Source organism: Pleurodeles waltl, chromosome 12 (assembly GCF_031143425.1).
Source record: "Pleurodeles waltl isolate 20211129_DDA chromosome 12, aPleWal1.hap1.20221129, whole genome shotgun sequence".
Taxonomy (NCBI): domain Eukaryota; kingdom Metazoa; phylum Chordata; class Amphibia; order Caudata; family Salamandridae; genus Pleurodeles; species Pleurodeles waltl.
This window is the reverse complement of record NC_090451.1, coordinates 307,283,811-307,303,428: the sequence shown is the minus strand read 5'-3', so window position 1 is coordinate 307,303,428 and position 19,618 is coordinate 307,283,811. Positions and strand designations below refer to the sequence as shown.

The window sequence follows — 19,618 nt, the reverse complement described above, 5'->3', positions numbered from 1 at the left end:
TCAGGCAAGACTGGGCCCAAGTAATACTGTTGGCTCCAGACTGGGCACGGAGAGTCTGGTATCCCGAGCTTTTGAACATGGCCATAGCTCCTCCGAACAGACTGCCTCTTCGGGATGATTTTCTGTTGCAGCAGCAGGGGAAGGTCCTCCACCCGACCCTGTCAACTCTGCGACTTCTTGTGTGAAGATTGAGCGGCAACAGTTGACGTCTTTTGACGTGTCACCCGAAGTCTGTGACGTTATCTTGGCAGCCATGCGTCCCTCAACCAAAACTGTATACACCTATCGTTGGAAGAAATTTGTGGCATGGTGCATCGACATTTCTGTCAATCCTTTTTCTGCTCCTCTCTCTGAAGTTCTTCTCTTAGTTCTTTCCCTTTCCTGGCAGGGTTCCACCTTGGGCACTCTTAATGGATATCGCTCTGCTACCTCTGCTTTCTTAAGGTTACCTGATCAGCCTTCCTTATTTAAATCTCCCATAGTTGGGAGGTTTCTTAAAGACCTCACACATCTCTTTCCTCCTATCCCATTCATCATGCCCGAATGGGATCTCAACCTGGTCTTAACTTACCTTATGTTTACCCCGTATGAACTGCTTCACAACTGTCCTCTAAGGCTCTTACCTATAAAAACTGTCTTTATAGTTGTCATTACTTCTGCCCGTAGAGTTAGTGAACTCCAGGCTCTGTCATCTAAGCCAATTTTTCTTGCCCTACATCCTGACAAAGTGGTACTTCGCACAAGGGCCTCTTTTCTGCCTAAGGTAGGGACACCCTTCCATGTTGGACAGTCCCTCGCCTTGCCTACCTTTTATGCACCCCCACATCCCTCTCATGAAGAGGAGAGACTCCACCGTCTGGACAAAAAAGAGTGTTGGCGTTCCATCTTGATCGTACCATTGACTTTCGGTGGACAATCAACTCTTTATGGCATATGTGGGTGCAAAGGAGGAGAAGGCGGTGCAGAAGAGGACCATTTCAAGATGGGTACTCTTATGCATGAAATTGCTCTCTACTCTGGCTAAAAAGCAACCTCCTGAAGGTTTGCGAGCTCACTCCACCAGAGCTACTGCTGCTACTACAGCACTAGCAAGGGCGTTCCAGTCCTGAATATTTGTCAGGCAGCAACATGGGCATCTCTGCAGACTTTTACTAAGCACTAGTGCCTGGACAATCAGGTACGAAGATACGGCTACTTTGGCCGTTTGGTCCTGCAGGATTTTTGGGTGTGATCTTAGTTCGCAGGCCGTCCACCGGGGATGGTATTGCTCAAGTATCTATTCAAGGGTAAAAAATCTGCAACTAGAAGTCTCTATCAGAAGTTCAAGTTACTTACCTTGATAACGAAATATCTGTTAGAGACATATTCTAGTTGCAGATTCCTTACTGACCCGCTCATTCTCACCGCACTACGAAATGATTTCTAGGGACAGGAACTTTCCCTTGAGGGCCCTAGTTTTGGTGCACCACTCTGTGTTCTTCATGGCTCTACGCTACTGGTGTGGAAAGTCGTGAAAAGAAACTGATGTCAGCGCGCCGGGGTGGTGTCTATATACGACTGCGACATCTTCATGGCAAGCACAACACTAACGATGCCCGTGGAGTCGCCTGCTTCCGCGCAGAGGTACAGCTCGAAGATGAATCTCCTGATCCAGTCTGACACCTGGGGAAATTCATAGTTAAGGAATCTGCAACTAGAATATGTCTCTACCAGATATTTCGTTACCGAATGTAAGTAACTTGTACTTTTGTCAAACAGCACTTTTCTACAAATAATTACTGTTTCAGTTCTCAAATAATACACCCAGTTTCCATATGTTTCCATGATTTGAATTCTTTCTCTGCGTAGGCTTGTCTGCCCCAGTGCCCAGGGGTCGAAAAGGAAAGAAAATGAAGACCCAGCCCAGCACCTTTGATATTCAAAAGGCAGACTGGCTTAGAAAGTACAATCCAGAGCATCTACTCCAAGATGAAGGATACAAAAAGCACTTAAAGCACCACTGTAACAAGTAAGTACATAATAAGACATGTTCATACAGTTTTCCTATTAATTAGCGTTTACCATTTGATAACCATTAACAACATTATTTGTAAATGGAAGTTGTAGCTGTCATGTTTCTTTTCTTAAAGCAATTTTAGGTGTTTTAACTTAACTGGATCTTCTGTTTTATTGAAATTGTTAAAGATGAGGTCACATTGAGTTGGTTAAATTTGCCCATGTTAGTAGGGGCTCATGTTTGTCCATGCAGAGCTGTTCTTAATGTTGTCAACATCCCTGCATCCAAACAGGTAGAATAGTGAACTATTCAAAACAGTTAAGAGATAAGCATTTATGGTAAACGTTTATGAAAAATTCAAACTGAGAAGCTTGGGTTGAGCCAATTTGTTGTAGCATGACAGGGATGTTCCTTTAAAGGGTGTTAACATGTGTAAGAAAAAAACAATGATAACCACACGAGACCTGCTCATATTTTAAGTCCTGAAGAGGAAAAACAAAGTTAAAAGCACATGGAAAAGTCTACCAGCAGCAAAGATGTCATGCAGTATGGAGGGTCCCAACATCACTCAAGTTAAGGACTGTCCTTAGGTAATGTCAGAAAGATGTGGTATTGACCAGTGTAGCATTCTGTGATATGTCTGTCTATTGATGGATTGAGCATGTAGCTGAATTCCTGGGACATGGTTTAGTCAATCCCATTGTGCTTCTGGTGTCCTCCTATTGGAACAGGGTCAAGACTGATTTGGTTATGTCTAGCTTCAAACTGAGGTGGTATGGTGTGCAAAATAGGGATAGGCTAGGATGGTGCTCCTCAACCTAATCTCTATACATCAGTCCAGATGCCATACCAGAGATCAGGAATCCCTCCCTCTCACCTATTGCTACACGTCTGTAATGGGTGAGGTGTTGGAGGCTCTGAACATGAAGGCCATGGGCAGTACCTAAGAGAATGAGAACATAACTTTCTTTGGTGATAGCCTCTGCACCCCACTGAAAATTGCTCTTGGTGTCAAACTCAGAGTCCTAAAGTAGGCTCAGAAGAACTGGAAAAAATCACTTTTGCAGCCAGCAGTCTCAAAGTTCATAAACAACTTTTTGGATCCTGACCGTACACGTCTGATCAATACAAATTCTTGCTACCAAAGTACAGCCAGTAAGGCTATATGTTTATTCTTAACATAGACAATTCGTAGTTTAACAGAAATTGCTGATGTCTGGACTTCATACTGCCAGCACAAACATGCACTCTGGTCTGTCAGATTTCTGGTATGCTTAGTGTAGGACAATGCCACTGTTGGCATGGTCACCCCCCACTTTTTGCCTTTTGTAGATGCCAGCTTTGATTGAAAGTGTGCTGGGACCCTGCTAACCTTTCCCTAAAACGGTACCTTTGTCCCCACAATTGGCACAGCCCTGGAACACAGTTAAGTCCCTTGTAAAAGGTACCCTTGGTACCAAGGGCCCTGTGGTCAGGGAAGGTCTCTAAAGGCTGCAGCATGTATTATGCCACCCTGGGGACCCCTCACTCAGCACATGCACACTGCCTCACAGCTTGTGTGTGCTGGTGGGGAGAAAATGACTAAGTCGACATGGCACTCCCCTCAGAGTGCCATGCCCACAACCCACTGCCTGTGGCATAGGTAAGTCACCCTTGTAGCAGGCCTTACAGCCCTAAGGCAGGGTGCACTATAACAAAGGTGAGGGCATAGTTGCATGAGCACTATGCCCCTACAGTGTCTACGCCAATTCCTAGACATTGTAAGTGCAGGGTAGCCATAAAGAGTATATGGTCTGGGATTTTGTCAAACACGAGCTCCACAGTTCCATAATGGCTACACTGAATACTGGGAAGTTTGGTATCAAACCTCTCAGCACAATAAATCCACACTGATGCCAGTGTGGTATTTATTGAGAAATGCACACTGAGGTCATCTTACGGATGCCCCCTGTATACCAGTCCAACTACTAGTCCTAGGCTGACCAGTTTCGGCCAGCCTGCCACATCCAGACGGGTTTCTGGCCACATGGGGTGAGTGCCTTTGTGCACTCTCTGACTAGGAACAAAGCCTATACTGGGTGGAGGTGCTTCACACCTCCCCCTGCAGGAACACTAACACCTGGTGGTAATGCTCAAGCCAGGTGTTACAGTGCCCCAGGGCACTCCAGCTAGTGGAGGGATAATGAGAACGAGTCGTCACCCCCTCAGCCAGGACCACCTCTATGGTGTCCAGAGCTGGAGTGACCCCTTCCTTACGAAATCCTCCATCTTGCTTTGGAGAATGAGGACCAATAGGGATAGGGATGTGCCCCCCCAAAGGGAGTGGGCACAAGGAGGCTGTAGCCACCCTCAGGGACAGTAGCCATTGGGTCCTGCCCTCTGACACTAACACACCTGTAAAAATAATATTTAGGGGCGACCATGAACAAAGCTCTTCAGTTTCCTGATGACCCCAAGAAAGAAAGAGGACTGCTGAGCTAAAAACCCAGCCGAGAAGAGGAGACAACAAGTGACTCGGCCCCAGCCCTGCCAGCCTGTCTCTTGCTTCGAAAAGCCTCAAGAAAAGAAGCAACATGTTCTGCAGGACCAGCAATTCCGGAAAAACCTCCAGGGGACTGCCTGCATCACCAAGGACCAAGAAACCTCTGTGGACAGCGGCCCTGTCTAAAAAGAAGACAAAGAAACCAACTTTAAACGGACTCTCATCTCACTACAGAAGTGTGAGTTGAACTACTCTGCACCCGACACCCCCAGCCTGTGTCCAGAGGAACCTACTATCCAGAGAGGACCCCCTGGTGACTCAGACGATGTGTCCACCCTGGGCTGACCTCTCTGCTCCCCCCACGGCTATGTCTGCAGAGGGATTCCTGAGGACCCCCCTGACCCCGACTGCTCGGGACGAAAAAATCCGATGCCTGGATAAGCACAGCACCTGCGGCCCCCAGGCCCATGAGAAACCAACCACCTGCGCAGCAAGTACCAGCAGGCGGCGCTCACCCTTGCCTAGTCGGTGGCTTGCCCAAGAGGCCCCCCTGTGCCTTGCCTGCAGGGCCTAAGTGACCTCCGGGACCTTCCATAGAGTTCTATTGAGAACCTGATGCCCTGTTGGCACACTGCGCCCGGCTGCCCCGTGCCACTGAGGGTGTTGTTTTTGGGCCCACTTGGGACCCCTCCAGTACTCCTCCAAACCTCCCTGGTCTGCCCTCTGACAACACGGGTGCTTACCTGCAAGCAGACTGGAACCATAGTACCCCCTGTCTCTATAGGCGCCCACGTTATTTTGGCTCCTGTTTGACCTCTATACCTGACAAGCCCTGTGTTGCTGGTGGTGGGTGTTTGGGGTTGCCTTGAACCCACCCAACGGTGGGCAACCTATACCCTGTAGACTGAACCTGAAAGTGTGGTACTTACCTCAGAAACTGTACTTTACTTACCTCCCCCAGAAACTGTTGAAATTTGCACTGTTTACTTTTAAAATAGCTTTTTGTCATTTTAAATAAAAGTTTGTACAATATTGAATCTATGCAAAGTCTTAAGTATTACTATGCAAAAGTACCTTTCATTTGATGTACTTACCTGCTAAAGAATCTTGTGGTTCTAAAAATTAGTTAACAAATGAATATTTTTCGATATAAAAACCTATTGGCCTGGAGTTAAGTCATTGAGTGTGTGTTTTCACTTAGTGCTTGTGTGTGTACAACAAATGCTCAACACTACCCTCTGGTAAGCCTAACTGCTCGACCACACTACCACAAATAGAGCATTAGTATTATCTCTTATTGCCTCTGTCAAGCCCCTTAGGAAACCACTGGACTCTGTGCAACCTATGGCCCTCATTATGATAGTGGCGATAAAAACCGCACATCGCCACAGCTATTATGACCGGAGCCGGAATTTCGCAAGAAGGATGGTGGAATTCTGACTCCGGACATGGTGGCGGATGGCGGTAAGGTGGTGCTGCTGCCAGCAGCAGCGCCACGGCAGTAGACCGCCACCAGCCGTATCATGACCCATGGTACGGCCTGGTGGTGTTCTGCTGGCGGACGCTGCTGCTGGTAGCAGGCCCCATCCCGTCTCCTGCCGGAGGACCCCCTGAAATCAGTTGGTGATCCGCAGGGGAGGGGGGTGGGGGGTGTTGTGTTTGTGTGAATGCTGGTGTGCGTTGCGTGTGGTATGTGTGAGCGTGTATTGTGTGAATGCGTGTGTGCTTGTATATGTGTGTGTGTGTGTGTGTGTGTGTGTGAATGGATGTATGTATGCGTGGGTGCATGTGGGTATTTGTGTATGTGTGTGTGATGGTGCGTGAAGGTGCATGTATGTTGGGGGGGTCTCGAGAGGGAGGAGGGTTTGGGGGGGGGGAGAATCTGGGGAGGGAGGCGGGTAAGACCCCTATCATCAGGAAGGAATTCCCTGTCCCTGATAGTGCCTACTGCCATGGTTTTTGTGGCGGTAAAGAGGCCACGAAAACCATTGCGGTAGGCGGGGTCATAATCCCGCAGGCAGACTAGTGACGGCGCGTGGCGGACGGAGTGGTATGTTTGCGGTTTAGCTTGAGCCAAACCGCCAATGTCATATTGTGGGGAAAAGTACCACCAGCCTGTCTGCCAGGGTCGTAATGAGGGCCAATATCTCATTTTGATATAGTATATACAGAGCCAGCTTCCTAAACAGACTTACCCCAGAAAGTCATCTCTCTCTTTCAGAATAGGGCTAACCTCCTGCACACACTGTTGTTCACTAAAAATGTGACAAAGTCACACATGACTCCCTCTCAGACGCTCCCTTTCGTCACATCTATTCTGGACACTGCAGTTTTGGGCCTACCCTCGCGAAAAGCGAGTCCAGGATATTCAGGCTATGATTCTGCTCTTTCAGCCTCTGTCTTGGGTTTCAGTGAGAGTGACTGAGGCTGCTAGGCCTCAAGGCCTTCTGCATCCTGCTAGTGACACATGCCAGATGGCATATGCAGGCTCTACAGTGGGACTTAAAGTTCCAGTGGGCGCAACATCAGGGAAATCTCTCCGACATGGTCCATATCCCAGAGGGGACTGCGAAAAAGTGGCTTTCGAATCCGAATTGGGTCAATGGCATATACCTCTCCCTTCCCCAGCCAGATCTCTCCATAGTGACAAACGCGTTACTTCTGGGATGAGGCGGCCACATGGGAGAGGCGGAGATCAGAGGCCTCTGGTCTCCGGCCGAGTCAGGGCTCCATATCCATCTTCTGGAGCGTCTGCGATCAGGCTTGCGTTGAAAGCATTTCTTCCCTCTCTTAAAGGGAAAGTAGTGCAAGTGTTTACAGACAACACTACCTCCATGTGGTACTGCAACAAACAGGGCGGAGTAGGGTCCTGGTCTAATTGTCAGGACGCGAAGCGCCTCTGGACATGGCTGGCACATCAGGACATCACCCTGGTGGTTCAACATGCGACGGGCTCTTTGAACACTAGGGCAGACGAACTGTGCCGTCGATGCATAGCCGATCATGAATGGCATCTCCATCTGGAGGTGGCGCAAGGTCTCTTTCAGCAGTGGGGAGAGCCGTGGTTAGATTGGTTTCCCTCTGCAGAGAACGCAAAATATCAGCTGTTTTGCACGTTGGAGTTTCCAAGGGCAGCACTCGGTCGTAGACGCTTTTTGTATTGAGTGGAGCCACGGCCTCCTTTACGTCCTTCCGCCTATACCACTTCTGTCCAGAGTTTTTAAGATCAAGAATGAACTGGGCATGGAGGGTATGTTATCCAGAGCTACTGAGCATGGCCACCAATCCTCCACTCAGACTTCCCCTTCGGGAAGGTCTTCTGTTGCAGAAGCAGGGGACGGTTCTCCACCTGAACGTGTCCAATCTCCGCCTTCATGCGTGGAGATTAAGCGGAAACAGTTGACAGCGTTTGACCTTCCACCCGAAGTCTGTGATGTAACTTTGTCAGCCAGACGTCCCTCCACTAAAACGGTATACGCCTGTCGGTGGCATACATTTGTGGCATGGTGTACCAACGAATCTGTGGATCCCCTCTCTACTCCTCTTTCTGAGGATCTTTTGTTAATTTTTTAACAGGGGCGGCTGGGTGCAGTGTGCTAAGTAGGTGTCGGATATTTGCAGTTGAAAGCAATGGAGGGACCGAGGGTCACTTAGGCGATACAGGCGGGCTTCTTGGCCCAGCCACCGACAGGGATAGGAAGAGGGCAGCCTGCTGGTCACTCATGCACTGGAAGGTGGTTCCTCTCGGTCCTGGGGGCTGCAGGTGCAGTGCTTGGTCCAGGTGTTGAGTTCCTTGTTACCAGACAGTCGTGGTCAGGGGGAGCCTCTGGATCCTCTCTACAGGTGTCACTGTGGGGGTGGGGGTGCAGGGGGGTCGACTCAAGTTACTCACATTGTCTTAGTGGCCTGGGAGCCCTCTCTGCGGTGTTAGTTCTCTGGAGCTGGAGCCGGGGGCGTTGGGTGCAGAGTGAGATGTCTCAGTGCTGCTGTTCTCAGGAGTTTCTTGGTCCTTTGGTTCAGGGCAATCCTCTGAGTCCTCAGAGGTCGTTGGTCCCTGTCGGATGTGTCGCTGTGCAGGTTCTTTGACTCTGGAGTTATGCCGGTAGGGCTGGGGCCAAGTCAGTTGGTGTCTCCGTTATCTCTGTGGGCTTTCAGGTCAGCAGTCCTTCTTTCTTCAGGTTTCATGAATCTGAGTTCCTGCGTTCAGGGTCGCCCCTAAATACTCAATATAAGGGTGTGTTTAGGTCTGGGGGGCGATAGCCAGTGGCTACTGTCCTTGAGGGTGGCTACATCCTCTTTGTGCCTCCACCCTGAGGGGAGGGGGGCACATCCCTATTCCTATGGGGGGAATACTCCAATCTCAAGATGGAGGATTTCTAAAGGCAGGAGTCCCTTCAGCTCAGGGCACTTTAGGGGCTGTCCAGACTTGTGGGTGGCTCCTCCTTGTTTTCCTCATCATCTCCTCCAGTCTTGCTGCCAAAGGTGGGTGCAGTGGCCAGAGGGGCGGGCATCTCCACTAGCTGCGATGCCCTGGGATGCTATAACAAAAGGCATGAGCCTTTGAGTCTGACCGCCAGGTGTTACAGTTCCTGCAGGGCGAGGGGAAAAGCACCTCCACCCAGTACAGGCTTAGTTCCTGGCCACAGAGTGACAAAGGCACTCACCCCATGTGGCCAGAAACTCGCATGATTGTGGCAGGCTGGCAGAAACTAGTCAACCTAGCACTAGGAGGCAGACTGGTATTCAGGGGGCATCGCTAAAATGCCCTCTTGGTGTATTTTACAATAAATCCCACACTGGCATCAGTGTGCATTTATTGTGCTGAGAAGTTTGATACCAAACTTCCCAGATTTCAGTGTAGCCATTATGGAACTGTGGAGTTTGTAATTGACAGACTCCCAGACCATATACTCCTTATGGCTTCTCTGCACTTTCAATGTCTAAGGTTTTGCTCAGACACTGTAGGGGCACAGTGCTCATGCACTTATGCCCTCACCTGTGGTATAGTGCACCCTGCCTTAGGGCTGTAAGGCCTGCTAGAGGGGTGACTTACCTATGCCACAGGCAGTGAGAGGTGGGGATGGCACTCTGAGGTTAGTGCCATGTCAACCTAGTCATTTTCTCCCCACCAGCACACACAAGCTGGGAGGCAGTGTGCATGTGCTGTGTGAGGGGTCCCCAGGGTGGCATAAGACATGCTGGAGCCCTTAGATTCCTTCCCTGGCAACAGGGCCCTTGGTACCAGGGGTACCATTTACAAGGGACTTATCTGTGTGCCAGGGCTGTGCCAATTGTGTGAACAACGGTTCAGTTTATGGAAAGAACACTGGTGCTAGAGCCTGTTTAGCAGGGTCCTAGCACACTTTCAATCATAACTGGCATCAACAAAAGTCAACAAGTCTGGGGGTAAACATGCCAAGAAAGGCATTTCCTTACAATCTCCTTCTCAGTCAGAGGCTCTGTTACCTCAAACAGATACTGAGCTTCTGCCTGTACACCCTATTATACCAGCAGACGTTTCTGTGCAGGTACCATTACAAACTTTAAATCTGTCTCCCGTAGTACAATTTTCTAGGACCACGTCTGTCACTCATTAGAAAATGGAAGGCTCCCTCTCCAATTAGATGTCCGCCACCAAGGACTTCTTCTCACACAAGATCCATGACACCCCCTCATGTTCAAGATCAGGATCACCTGGTTCCAGTTCACATTCACCATACACTCCAACATTGCCACCCAAGTCTCCGACTAGGTGTCTTCTGTGGATCATATCATAACTTTTCAAGACAACCCTACTTGAGAGGTGCATCAAAGCTAAATATTACAGTGGACACAATTGCCCAACAGTGTCAGTAATCCTGGAAAACCTTCAGCCAAGATCTATGCTGTGACCTCTGCATCCTGGCCCTCACAGACATTGTTGAGGATACGTTTCTTACACTAGCCACAGTTAAAGCACCACACAGACTTCTAAAGAAATACAGACTTCCACAGCAAGATTCGGATTTACTGAAATATTATCTGAAACTGGGTTCAAGAATTGCAACAGCAGTGAGCCAAAGGCATGCTTTGACTCCAGAATCCATGGCTCCCCTGGTTTGGGAGAGCAAGTGAATGGATGCCATTTGCAAAAAGGTTTTTTGGAACAGCGTCCACCCATTTGAGAAATGCGAACGCGGCTGCATTGTAAGCAAGATATCACCGCAAAATATGGAACCCGAATGAAAGCCTTCATGTCTGACTTGCAATCCCACAGACTGCAAGATTACCTAGAAATGGTAAATGAGAGTTCCTTATTTTTAATCAGTCGATTAGTGCTGCAGTGGACTGTCAAACTTTCCACAACTTATTTTTGTCACAGCATCTCACTGATTCGAACATCTTGACTGAGACTATCATCATTGAAACCTGTTGCCTAGTTAAAGAGTGCACATTTACCATTTTCAGGTTCCTCTCTGTTTGGGCTGCATACTGAAGAGAAAATGCTCAGAATGAAAAACGGGGTGGCATCATTAGAGGCTGCTGACCTTGAGGAACAAAAGAAATCACTCAAACAGCATTTCAAGACAAGAGACAGACGGTTCTCTTACCATGGTGTTAAAACTCCTAGATGGCTGTACAACTTATCGCAGCAGCAGCAATCGCAGACAATAACAAAGCCATTATGAGAAAAAGGAGATCCTCACCCCCCCAATCCAGGCAGTCCTAATCCAAGGGCAAAAACTCCTCATATAGCAAACATTGAGGATCAAACAACACCCTCCCCCCCCCCCCCCCCCTCACAGTTACCCACTCCTGTGAGGCACCAGTGAGTTTTTTGTGGAGTCGGCCACCGCCAGTCCCTCCATATCTGATAGAGACTTCTAGTTGCAGATTTTCCCCAGGCGTCAGACTGGATCCAGAGATTTTTCTTCGAGCAATACCCTTGTGCGTCAGCAGGAGGCGTTGGTCGACTCCATGGGCGTCGTGGTCGCCGTGATGACGTCAGGAGTAGTATAAAGGCACTGCCCTCGCGTAGTGACGTCAGCTCCTTTCTTCCTGCGCCATGTGATGATCCGTAGAAGAGCTACCCTGGCTATTTTTGGGCCAAATTCGACCGTTTTGTTGAGTTTTTCTGTGCAACTTTGGTGCGTCGGAGAAGTGTCCCCGAAGACTAGGTTCAAGCCATGCAAGGAGTGTCATCGTACGATTTCAGTGATGGATCCTCATCGGGTTTGTCTGTGGTGTCTCGAGCGCAACCAGAACCCGAAGTGGTGCTCAAAGTGCCGGGCCATGTACCCGAATGGTCTGAGGGAGAGGTCCCTAAAGCTTATGGCGGCCGGGCACTCGACTCCGCGTAGGTCCCGGTCTTCCTCGAGAGGAAGGTCTTGAGATCGGTCGCTGAGTCATCGCCACTCGTCTTCTTCCAAATCCTCGGGTCAAGGTAAGAAGTCGAAGAAGTCCCATCACTCTCCGACTTCGCCCCGTCGCTCGGCCGACGCGACACGAGGAAAGCATCCACGCACAAGGCCTCTGTCCTCAGAGCCTGCGTCTGGGTCGGCTCCACGCTTCCCTAAGGTTCCCAGGAGCAACCCCCGCCTCGCTTAGAGTTTTATGAGGCCATGTACCTCATATTTGGGTGGTCCGACCCCGATACGGCGCCTTCGGGCCAAGGGGTTCGGCTGAGGGGCCTTCAGGTTCTGCGGCTTTGGCTCAGGCCACTGAGATCACCTACGGATCCCTGCGCGGACCTTCCCCGGCGCTGGGTCGATTATCGATGCTCCCGATGTCGGTATTGCCCACAATTGACATCGAGCCAATCCTTATCCCCGACGACTCTGATTCAGACCCTTTTTCTTAAAGGTACGAATATGGGGAGGGATTGGAGGGGTCCCTGGACCCTTATGAATACCAGGGTGGCGCTTCTATGGACTGGGCTCAGGAATTGGGTGAAGCCAGTGGTCTGGATACTTCTCCTGACGCTGGCATGCTCTCTCCTCCTACCTTCGCTACAGTGGAGGGAACAACTTATGGTATGGTGGTCAATAGGGCAGCTGAGGTCCTTGGTCTCGAGCTTTCCACTGTTGAGGTCAGGTCTAATCTCCTGAATGGGGTGCTTCAACCTGGGGCTTCAACTTCAGAACCCTTTTTGGCTTTTATTGAAGCCCTCACCGATGTCCTTTTGGGTACATTTTCCAAACCCAACACAAGGGATCCTGTGAATAGGACTATTGAACGCCGCCATCGGCCCGCTCTGAACGACCCTAAATTCCTCTCTCAACACCCCACTCCTGAGAGTCTTGTTATCCAGGCTTCCTCTTTTTCAGGCGCATTCCCTTCCACACCCCGGGATAGGAATTCCAAACGACTGGAACAGTTTGGCAAGAATTTTTCTTCCTTCAGTCTCTCGCTGCGGTCTGTGAACACCGCATGCCTTTTAGGCCGCTGTAAAAAAAAAAGCCTCCTTGGCATGGTTACCCCCTGATTTTTTGCCTTTGCTGATGCTAAGTTATGATTTGAAAGTGTACTGGGACCCTGCTAACCAGGCCCCAGCACCAGTGTTCTTTCCCTAAACTGCACCATTGTCTCGACAATTGGCACAACTCTGGTACTCAGGTAAGTCCCTTGTAACTGGTATCCCTGGTGCCAAGGGCCCTGATGCCAGGGAAGGTTTCTAAGGGCTGCAGCATGTCTTATGCCACCCTAGGGACCCCTCACTCAGCACATGCAGACTGCTTCACAGCTTGTGTGTGCTGGTGGGGAGAAAATGACTAAGTCGACATGGCACTCCCCTCAGAGTGCCATGCCAACCTCACACTGCTTGTGGCACAGGTAAGTCACCCCTCTAGCAGGCCTTACAGCCCTAAGCCAGGGTGCACTATACCACAGGTGAGGGCATAAGTGCATGAGCACTATGCCCCTACAGTGTCTAAGCCGAACCTTAGACATTGTAAATGCAGGGTAGCCATTAGAGTATATGGTCTGGGAGTCTGTCAAACACGAACTCCACAGCACCATAATGGCTATACTGAATACTGGGAAGTTTGGTATCAAACTTCTCAGAATAATAAACTCACACTGATGCCAGTGTTGGATTTATTAAACAATGCACACAGAGGGCATCTTAGAGATGCCCCCAGTATTTTACCCAATCCTTCAGTGCAGGACTGACTGGTCTGTGCCAGCCTGCTGCTGAGAGACAAGTTTCTGACCCCATGGGGTGAGAGCCTTTGTGCTCTCTGAGGACAGAAACAAAAGCCTGCTCCCCTCTCCCCCCCCCCCCCCTCCCCCTTTGCAGGAACTGTAATACCTAGCAGTGAGCCTCAAAGGCTCCTGCCTGTTGTTACAGCACCCAAGGACATCCCAGCCAGTGGAGATGCCCGCCCCCTGGAAACAGCCCCCACTTTTGGCAGCAAGTCCAGGGGAGATAATGAGAAAAATAAGGGGGAGTCACCCACCAGTCAGGACAGCCCCAAAGGTGTCCTGAGCTGAGGTGACCCCTGCCTTTAGAAATCCTCCATCTTGATTTTGGAGGATTACCCCAATAGGAATAAGGATGTGCTCCACTCCCCTCAGGGAGGAGGCACAAGGAGGGTGTAGTCACACTCAAGGGCAGTAGCCATTGGCTGCTGCCCCCCCAGACCTAAACACACCCCTAAATTCAGTATTTAGGGGCGACCCTGGACCCAGGAAATCAGATTCCTGCAACCTTAACAAGAAGAAGGACTGGTGACCTGAAGCCCTGCAGTGAAGACGGAGACGACAACTGCTTTGGTGCCAGCCCTACCGGCCTGTCTCCCAAATTTGAAGAAAACTGCAACAGCGACGCATCCAACAAGGACCAGCGACCTCTGAAGCCTCAGAGGACTGCCCTGCAACCAAGGACCAAGAAACTCTTGTGAAAAGCGGCCCTGTTCAACAACCTGCAACTTTCTTGCAACAAAGAAGCAACTTAAGACTTCACGTTTCCCGCCGGAAGCGTGAGACTTTCCACTCTGCACCAGATGCCCCCGGCTCGACCTGCAGAAAACCAACACTTCAGGGAGGACTCCCCGGTGACTGCGAGCCCGTGAGTAGCCAGAGACGACCCCCCTGAGCCCACACAGCGATGCCTGCAAAGGAAATCCAGAGGCTCCCCCTGACCGCGACTGCCTGTAACAAGGGACCCGACGCCTGGAACCAACACTGTACCCGCAGCCCCCAGGACCTGAAGGAACCGAACTCCAGTGCAGGAGTGACCACCAGGTCACCCTCTGCCTAGCCCAGGTGGTGGCTACCCCAAGGAGCCCCACCTGTGCCTGCCTGCAGCATTGAAGAGACCCCGGGGTCCCTCCATTACTTCCTATCTAAAACCTGACGCCTGTTTGCACACTGCACCCAGCCGCCCCTGTGCCACTGAGGGTGTACTTTTTGTGCCTGCTTGTGTCCCCCCCGGTGCCCTACAAAACCCCCCCTTGTCTGCCCCCCGAGGACGCGGGTACTTAGCTGCTGGCAGACTGGAACCGGGGCACCCCTGTTCTCCATTGAAGCCTATGTGTTTTGGGCACCTCTTTGACCTCCGCACCTGACTGGCCCTGAGCTGCTGGTATGGTAACTTTGGGGTTGCCTTGAACCCCCAACGGTGGGCTACCTTGGACCCAACTTTGAACCCTGTAAGTGTTTTACTTAACATTTACTTACCTCCCCCAGGAACTGTGATTTTTGCACTGTGTCCACTTTTAAAATAGCTTATTGCCATTTTTGTCAAAACTGTACATGATATTGTGATCATTCAAAGTTCCTAGAACACCGGAGTGAAAATCCTTTCATTTAAAGTATTATTTGTAAATCTTGAACCTGTGGTTCTTAAAATAAACTAAGAACATATATTTTTCTATATATAAACACCTATTGGCCTGGAGTAAGTCTTTGAGTGTGTTCCTCATTTATTGCCTGAGTGTGTACAACAAATGCTTAACACTACCCTCTGATAAGCCTACTGCTCGACCACACTACCACAAAATAGAGCATTAGAATGATCTCTTTTTGCCACTGTCTTACCTCCAAGGGGAACCCTTGGACTCTGTGCACACTATTTCTTACTTTGAAATAGTATATACAGAGCCAACTTCCTACATTGGTGGATCAGCGGTGGGGTACAAGACTTTGCATTTGCTGGACTACTCAGCCAATACCTGATCACACGACTAAATTCCAAAAATTGTCATTAAAAAATGATTTTTGAAATTTGAGCTATTTTTCTAAATTTTTAAAAGTCCTGTTACGGCCTTGTGTTAGTCCCTGTTAGCATTTCTTTTAGAGTTTAAAAAGTTTTGTAAAAGTTTGAATTAAGTTCTAGAGATAGTTTTAGATTCTTAAAAAGTATCCCAACTTTTAGAGAAATAATGTTTAGTACAGATGAGATGGTGGTGGAGCTCAACCTCACCCCTTACCTGCATCTTAGGATGTCAGAGTTAAGGACTCTCTGTAAAATCAAAAAGATAAAAACTGGATCAAACCCTACCAAAGTACAGCTCCAAGAGCTGTTGGCACAGTTTTCTAGAGACAACCCCTTTGAAGACACCCTTTCAGAGGGGGAAACTAGTGACCTGGAGGAGAATTTCCCCCCTCCTGTTCTAATTAGGGAGGCCAGGGTTTCTCAAACCCTGACTCCACAAGTGATAGTCCGAGATGCTGCTTCTCCCACAGGGGAGTCCAACAGCTCTGGAAGCATTGAGGGCAGCCTCAATGAAGATGACCGCCTGTTAGCAAGGATGGCCAAAAGATTGGCTTTGGAGAGACAGCTCCTAGCCATAGAAAGGGAAAGACAAGAGATGGGCTTAGCTCCCATCAATGGTGGCAGCAACTTAAATAGGGTCAGAGAAACTACTGCCCCCGCTGCAGCCTCCAAACCCTCCTAGTCCGTCCCCTCACTCCCCTCTAGTTGGTAGCAGGATTCGCCATCACCTGTCCCTCTGGGAAAACAACAACACGGACAGGTGTGTTTTGCAGATCGTACGAAAGGGCTACTTCCCCCCTTTCAAATCTGCTCCACCACCCATACCACCATCCTTCACTCACCTTCCAGAGGATGATTTGGCACTTCTCCGGCAGGAAGTTGCAGCTCTCTTGGCCAAGGAAGCTATAGAAAAAGTCCCTGTGACAGAAGTAGGTTGTGGTTGTTATTCCTGCTACTTTCTGATACCAAAAAAGGACAAGGGATTACGTCCTATCCTAGACCTTCTGGACCTGAACTACTTCCTCAAGAAGGAGAAATTCATAATGCTCACCCTGGCTGAGGTTCTGTCTGCCTTGGACCCAGGAGACTGGATGGTAGCGTTGGAGTTGCAGGACGCTTCTTTCCACATCACCATCCTGCCTGCCCACAGACGTTACCTACGATTCGTGGTAGGTCATGAGCACTTTCGGTTTACCGTGCTCTTCTTCGGCCTTACCAGCGCACCTTGGGTGTTCGCGAAAGTGATGGCGGTGGTTGCAGCTCATCTGCGCAGGTTAGGGGTCTGAGTCTTCCCCTACCTCGACGACTGGCTGTTGAAGTTGGACTCAACCCTGAAAGTCGTCTTCCACCTTCAGACTACAGCAAACCTCCTGCACACACTGGGGTTCACTATAAATGTGCCGAAGTCACACCTGACTCCCTCCCAGTCGCTCCCTTTCATCGGAGAGGTTCTGGACACAGTGCAGTTTCGGGCTTATCCTCCCGAAAAGCGAGTCCAAGACGTTCTGGCTCTGATCTTTCAGCTTCGGTCTTGGTTTTCAGTCAGACTGACTGAGGCTGCTGGGCCTCATGGCCTCCTGCATCCTGCGAGTAACACATGCCAGATGGCATATGCGGGCTCTGCAGTGGGTCCTAAAGTTCCAGTGGGCACAGCATCAGGGGAATCTCTGAGTTGGTCCATATCTCGAAGGGGACTGTGAAAGACCTGCAGTGGTGGCTTTCGAATCCGCATTGTGTCCACGGCAGATCCCTCTACGTTCCCCAACCAGATCTCTCTATAGTGACAGATGCGTCACTTCTGGGTTGGGACGGCCACATGGGAGAGGCAGAGGTCAGAGGATTCTGGTCTCTAGCAGAGTCTGGGCTCCATCTCAGTCTGCTGGAGCTCCTGGCGATCAGGCTTGCGCTGAAAGCATTCCTTCCCTCTCTGAAAGGGAAAGTGGTGCAGGTGTTCATGGACAATACTACTGCCATCTGGTACTGCAAGAAACAGGGCGGAGTAGGGTCCTGGACTGTTTGTCAGGAGGCACTACGCCTCTGGACGTGGCTGGAACATCATCGGGCATTACCCTGATGGTTCAACATCTGGTGGGCTCCCTCAATGTCAGAGTGGACAAACTCAGCCGTCGATGCATAGCCGATCATGAATGGCGTCTCAATCCGGAGGTGGGGCAAGGTCTCTTTCAGCAGTGGGGAGAGCCTTGGTTAGATCTGTTTGCCTCCGCAGAGAAAACACAAAGTCAGCTGTTTGTGCGTTGGAGTTTCCAAGACGGCACTCGCTCAGAGACGCTTTTCATCTCGAGTGGAACTCCGGCCTCCTTTACGCCTATACCTCTTCTGCCCAGAGTTCCCAAGAAAATCAGAAACGACCTGGCCCAAGTCATATTGGTGGCTCCGGACCGGGCACGGAGAGTATGGTATCCAGAGCTATTGAGCATCTCCATCGATCCTCCACTCAGACTGCCTCTTCGGGCGGATCTTCTGTCACAGCAACAGGGGACGGTTCTGCACCCGAACCTGTCCAACCTCCTCCTTCATGTGTGGAGATTGAGCGGCACCAGTTGACGGCTTTTGCCCTTCCAACTGAAATCTGCAATGTTATCTTGGCAGCCAGGCATTCATCAACCAAAACTGTATACCCCTGCTGTTGAAATAAATTTGTGGCATGGTGTACCAGCAAATCTGTTGATCCCCTTTCCACCCCTCTATCTGAGGTTCTTCTGTTCATCCTTTCTTTGGCCCAGCAGGGCTCTGCTTTGGGCACCGTTAAAGGATATTTATCTGCCATTTCAGCCTTACGTAAGTTACCTGATCAGCCCTCACTCTTTAAATCTCCTATTGTGAGTGGATTCCTAAAAGGGCTCACCCATTTATTTCCTCCCACTCTATTTATCATGACTCAGTGGGACCTTAATCTTGTTCTTACTTATTTGATGTGTACCCCCTTTGAGCCAACGCATAATAGTCCCTTGCGGCTTCTCACCTTCAAAACTGTCTTTCTGGTCGCTTTCACCTCTGCTCGCAGAAAGAGTGAGCTTTAGGCCCTTTCCTCAAAACCTCCATACTTGTCTGTGTACCCTGACCAAGTAATGTTGCACACTAGGACTTCCTTCCTTCCTACCTAAGGTGGTTACACCCTTTTATGTAGGCCAGTCCATCACTCTTCCTACTTTCTACGCACCCCCACATCCTTCCCATGAGGAGGAGAGACTCCACCGTCTAGACCCAAAAAGAGCATTGGCGTTCTACCTCATTCGTAAAGATTTCCAGTTAGACGATCAACTCTTCGTTGGGTATGTTGGTGCGAAAAAGGGAAGGCGGTGCAAAAGCATACCATCTCTCGATGGGTGCTTCTATGCATCAAAATGTGGTACACCTTGGCCAAAAATCAGCCTCCTGAAGGCTTGCATGCTCATTCCACCGGAGCAACTGCTGCTTCCACTGCGTTAGCACGTGGAGTTCCTGTCCTGGATATCTGCCAGGCAGCTAGCTACATGGGCACCCCTGCACAAGTTTGCTAAGCACCACTGCCTGGACAGTCAGGTCCGTCGGGATGGCTATTTTGGTCGTTCGGTTCTACGGGACATCCTAGTATGATCTTGGTTTGCAGCCCACCACCGAGGATTGCATTGCATGGGTATCTATTCTAAGGTAAGGAATCTGCAACTAGAAGTCTATCAGATGTACAAGTTACTTACCTTCGGTAACAAAATATCTGGTAGAGACATATTCTAGTTGCAGATTCCTTACCGCCCACCCATCCTCCCCACTTGCGAACTGATTTCTAGGGACAGGGATTCCCCCTTTCAGGTCCCTAGCTCTGACGCACCAATCTCGGTGTTCTTCGCTGGACTGCGCTTTGGCGTGGAAAGTCGTTAAAAGAAACTGACGTCACTGCGTGAGAGCGGCGACTATTTACTACTCCCGACATCATCACGTCGAC

At 49.9% G+C, this 19,618-nt stretch overlaps 1 protein-coding gene across 8 annotated transcripts in view; it reads left to right on the top strand.

Annotated features, from left to right (window-relative positions):
• The window catches only part of CHD9 (chromodomain helicase DNA binding protein 9), a 1,629,153-nt gene that overhangs the window by 1,017,974 nt on the left and 591,561 nt on the right, over positions 1-19,618 (top strand). For all 8 annotated transcript variants that reach the window (XM_069216350.1, XM_069216347.1, XM_069216351.1 and 5 more), the window contains one exon: positions 1,849-2,008. In XM_069216350.1, coding sequence (XP_069072451.1) covers positions 1,849-2,008 — 160 coding nt within the window. The remainder of the gene's footprint in view (positions 1-1,848; positions 2,009-19,618) is intronic.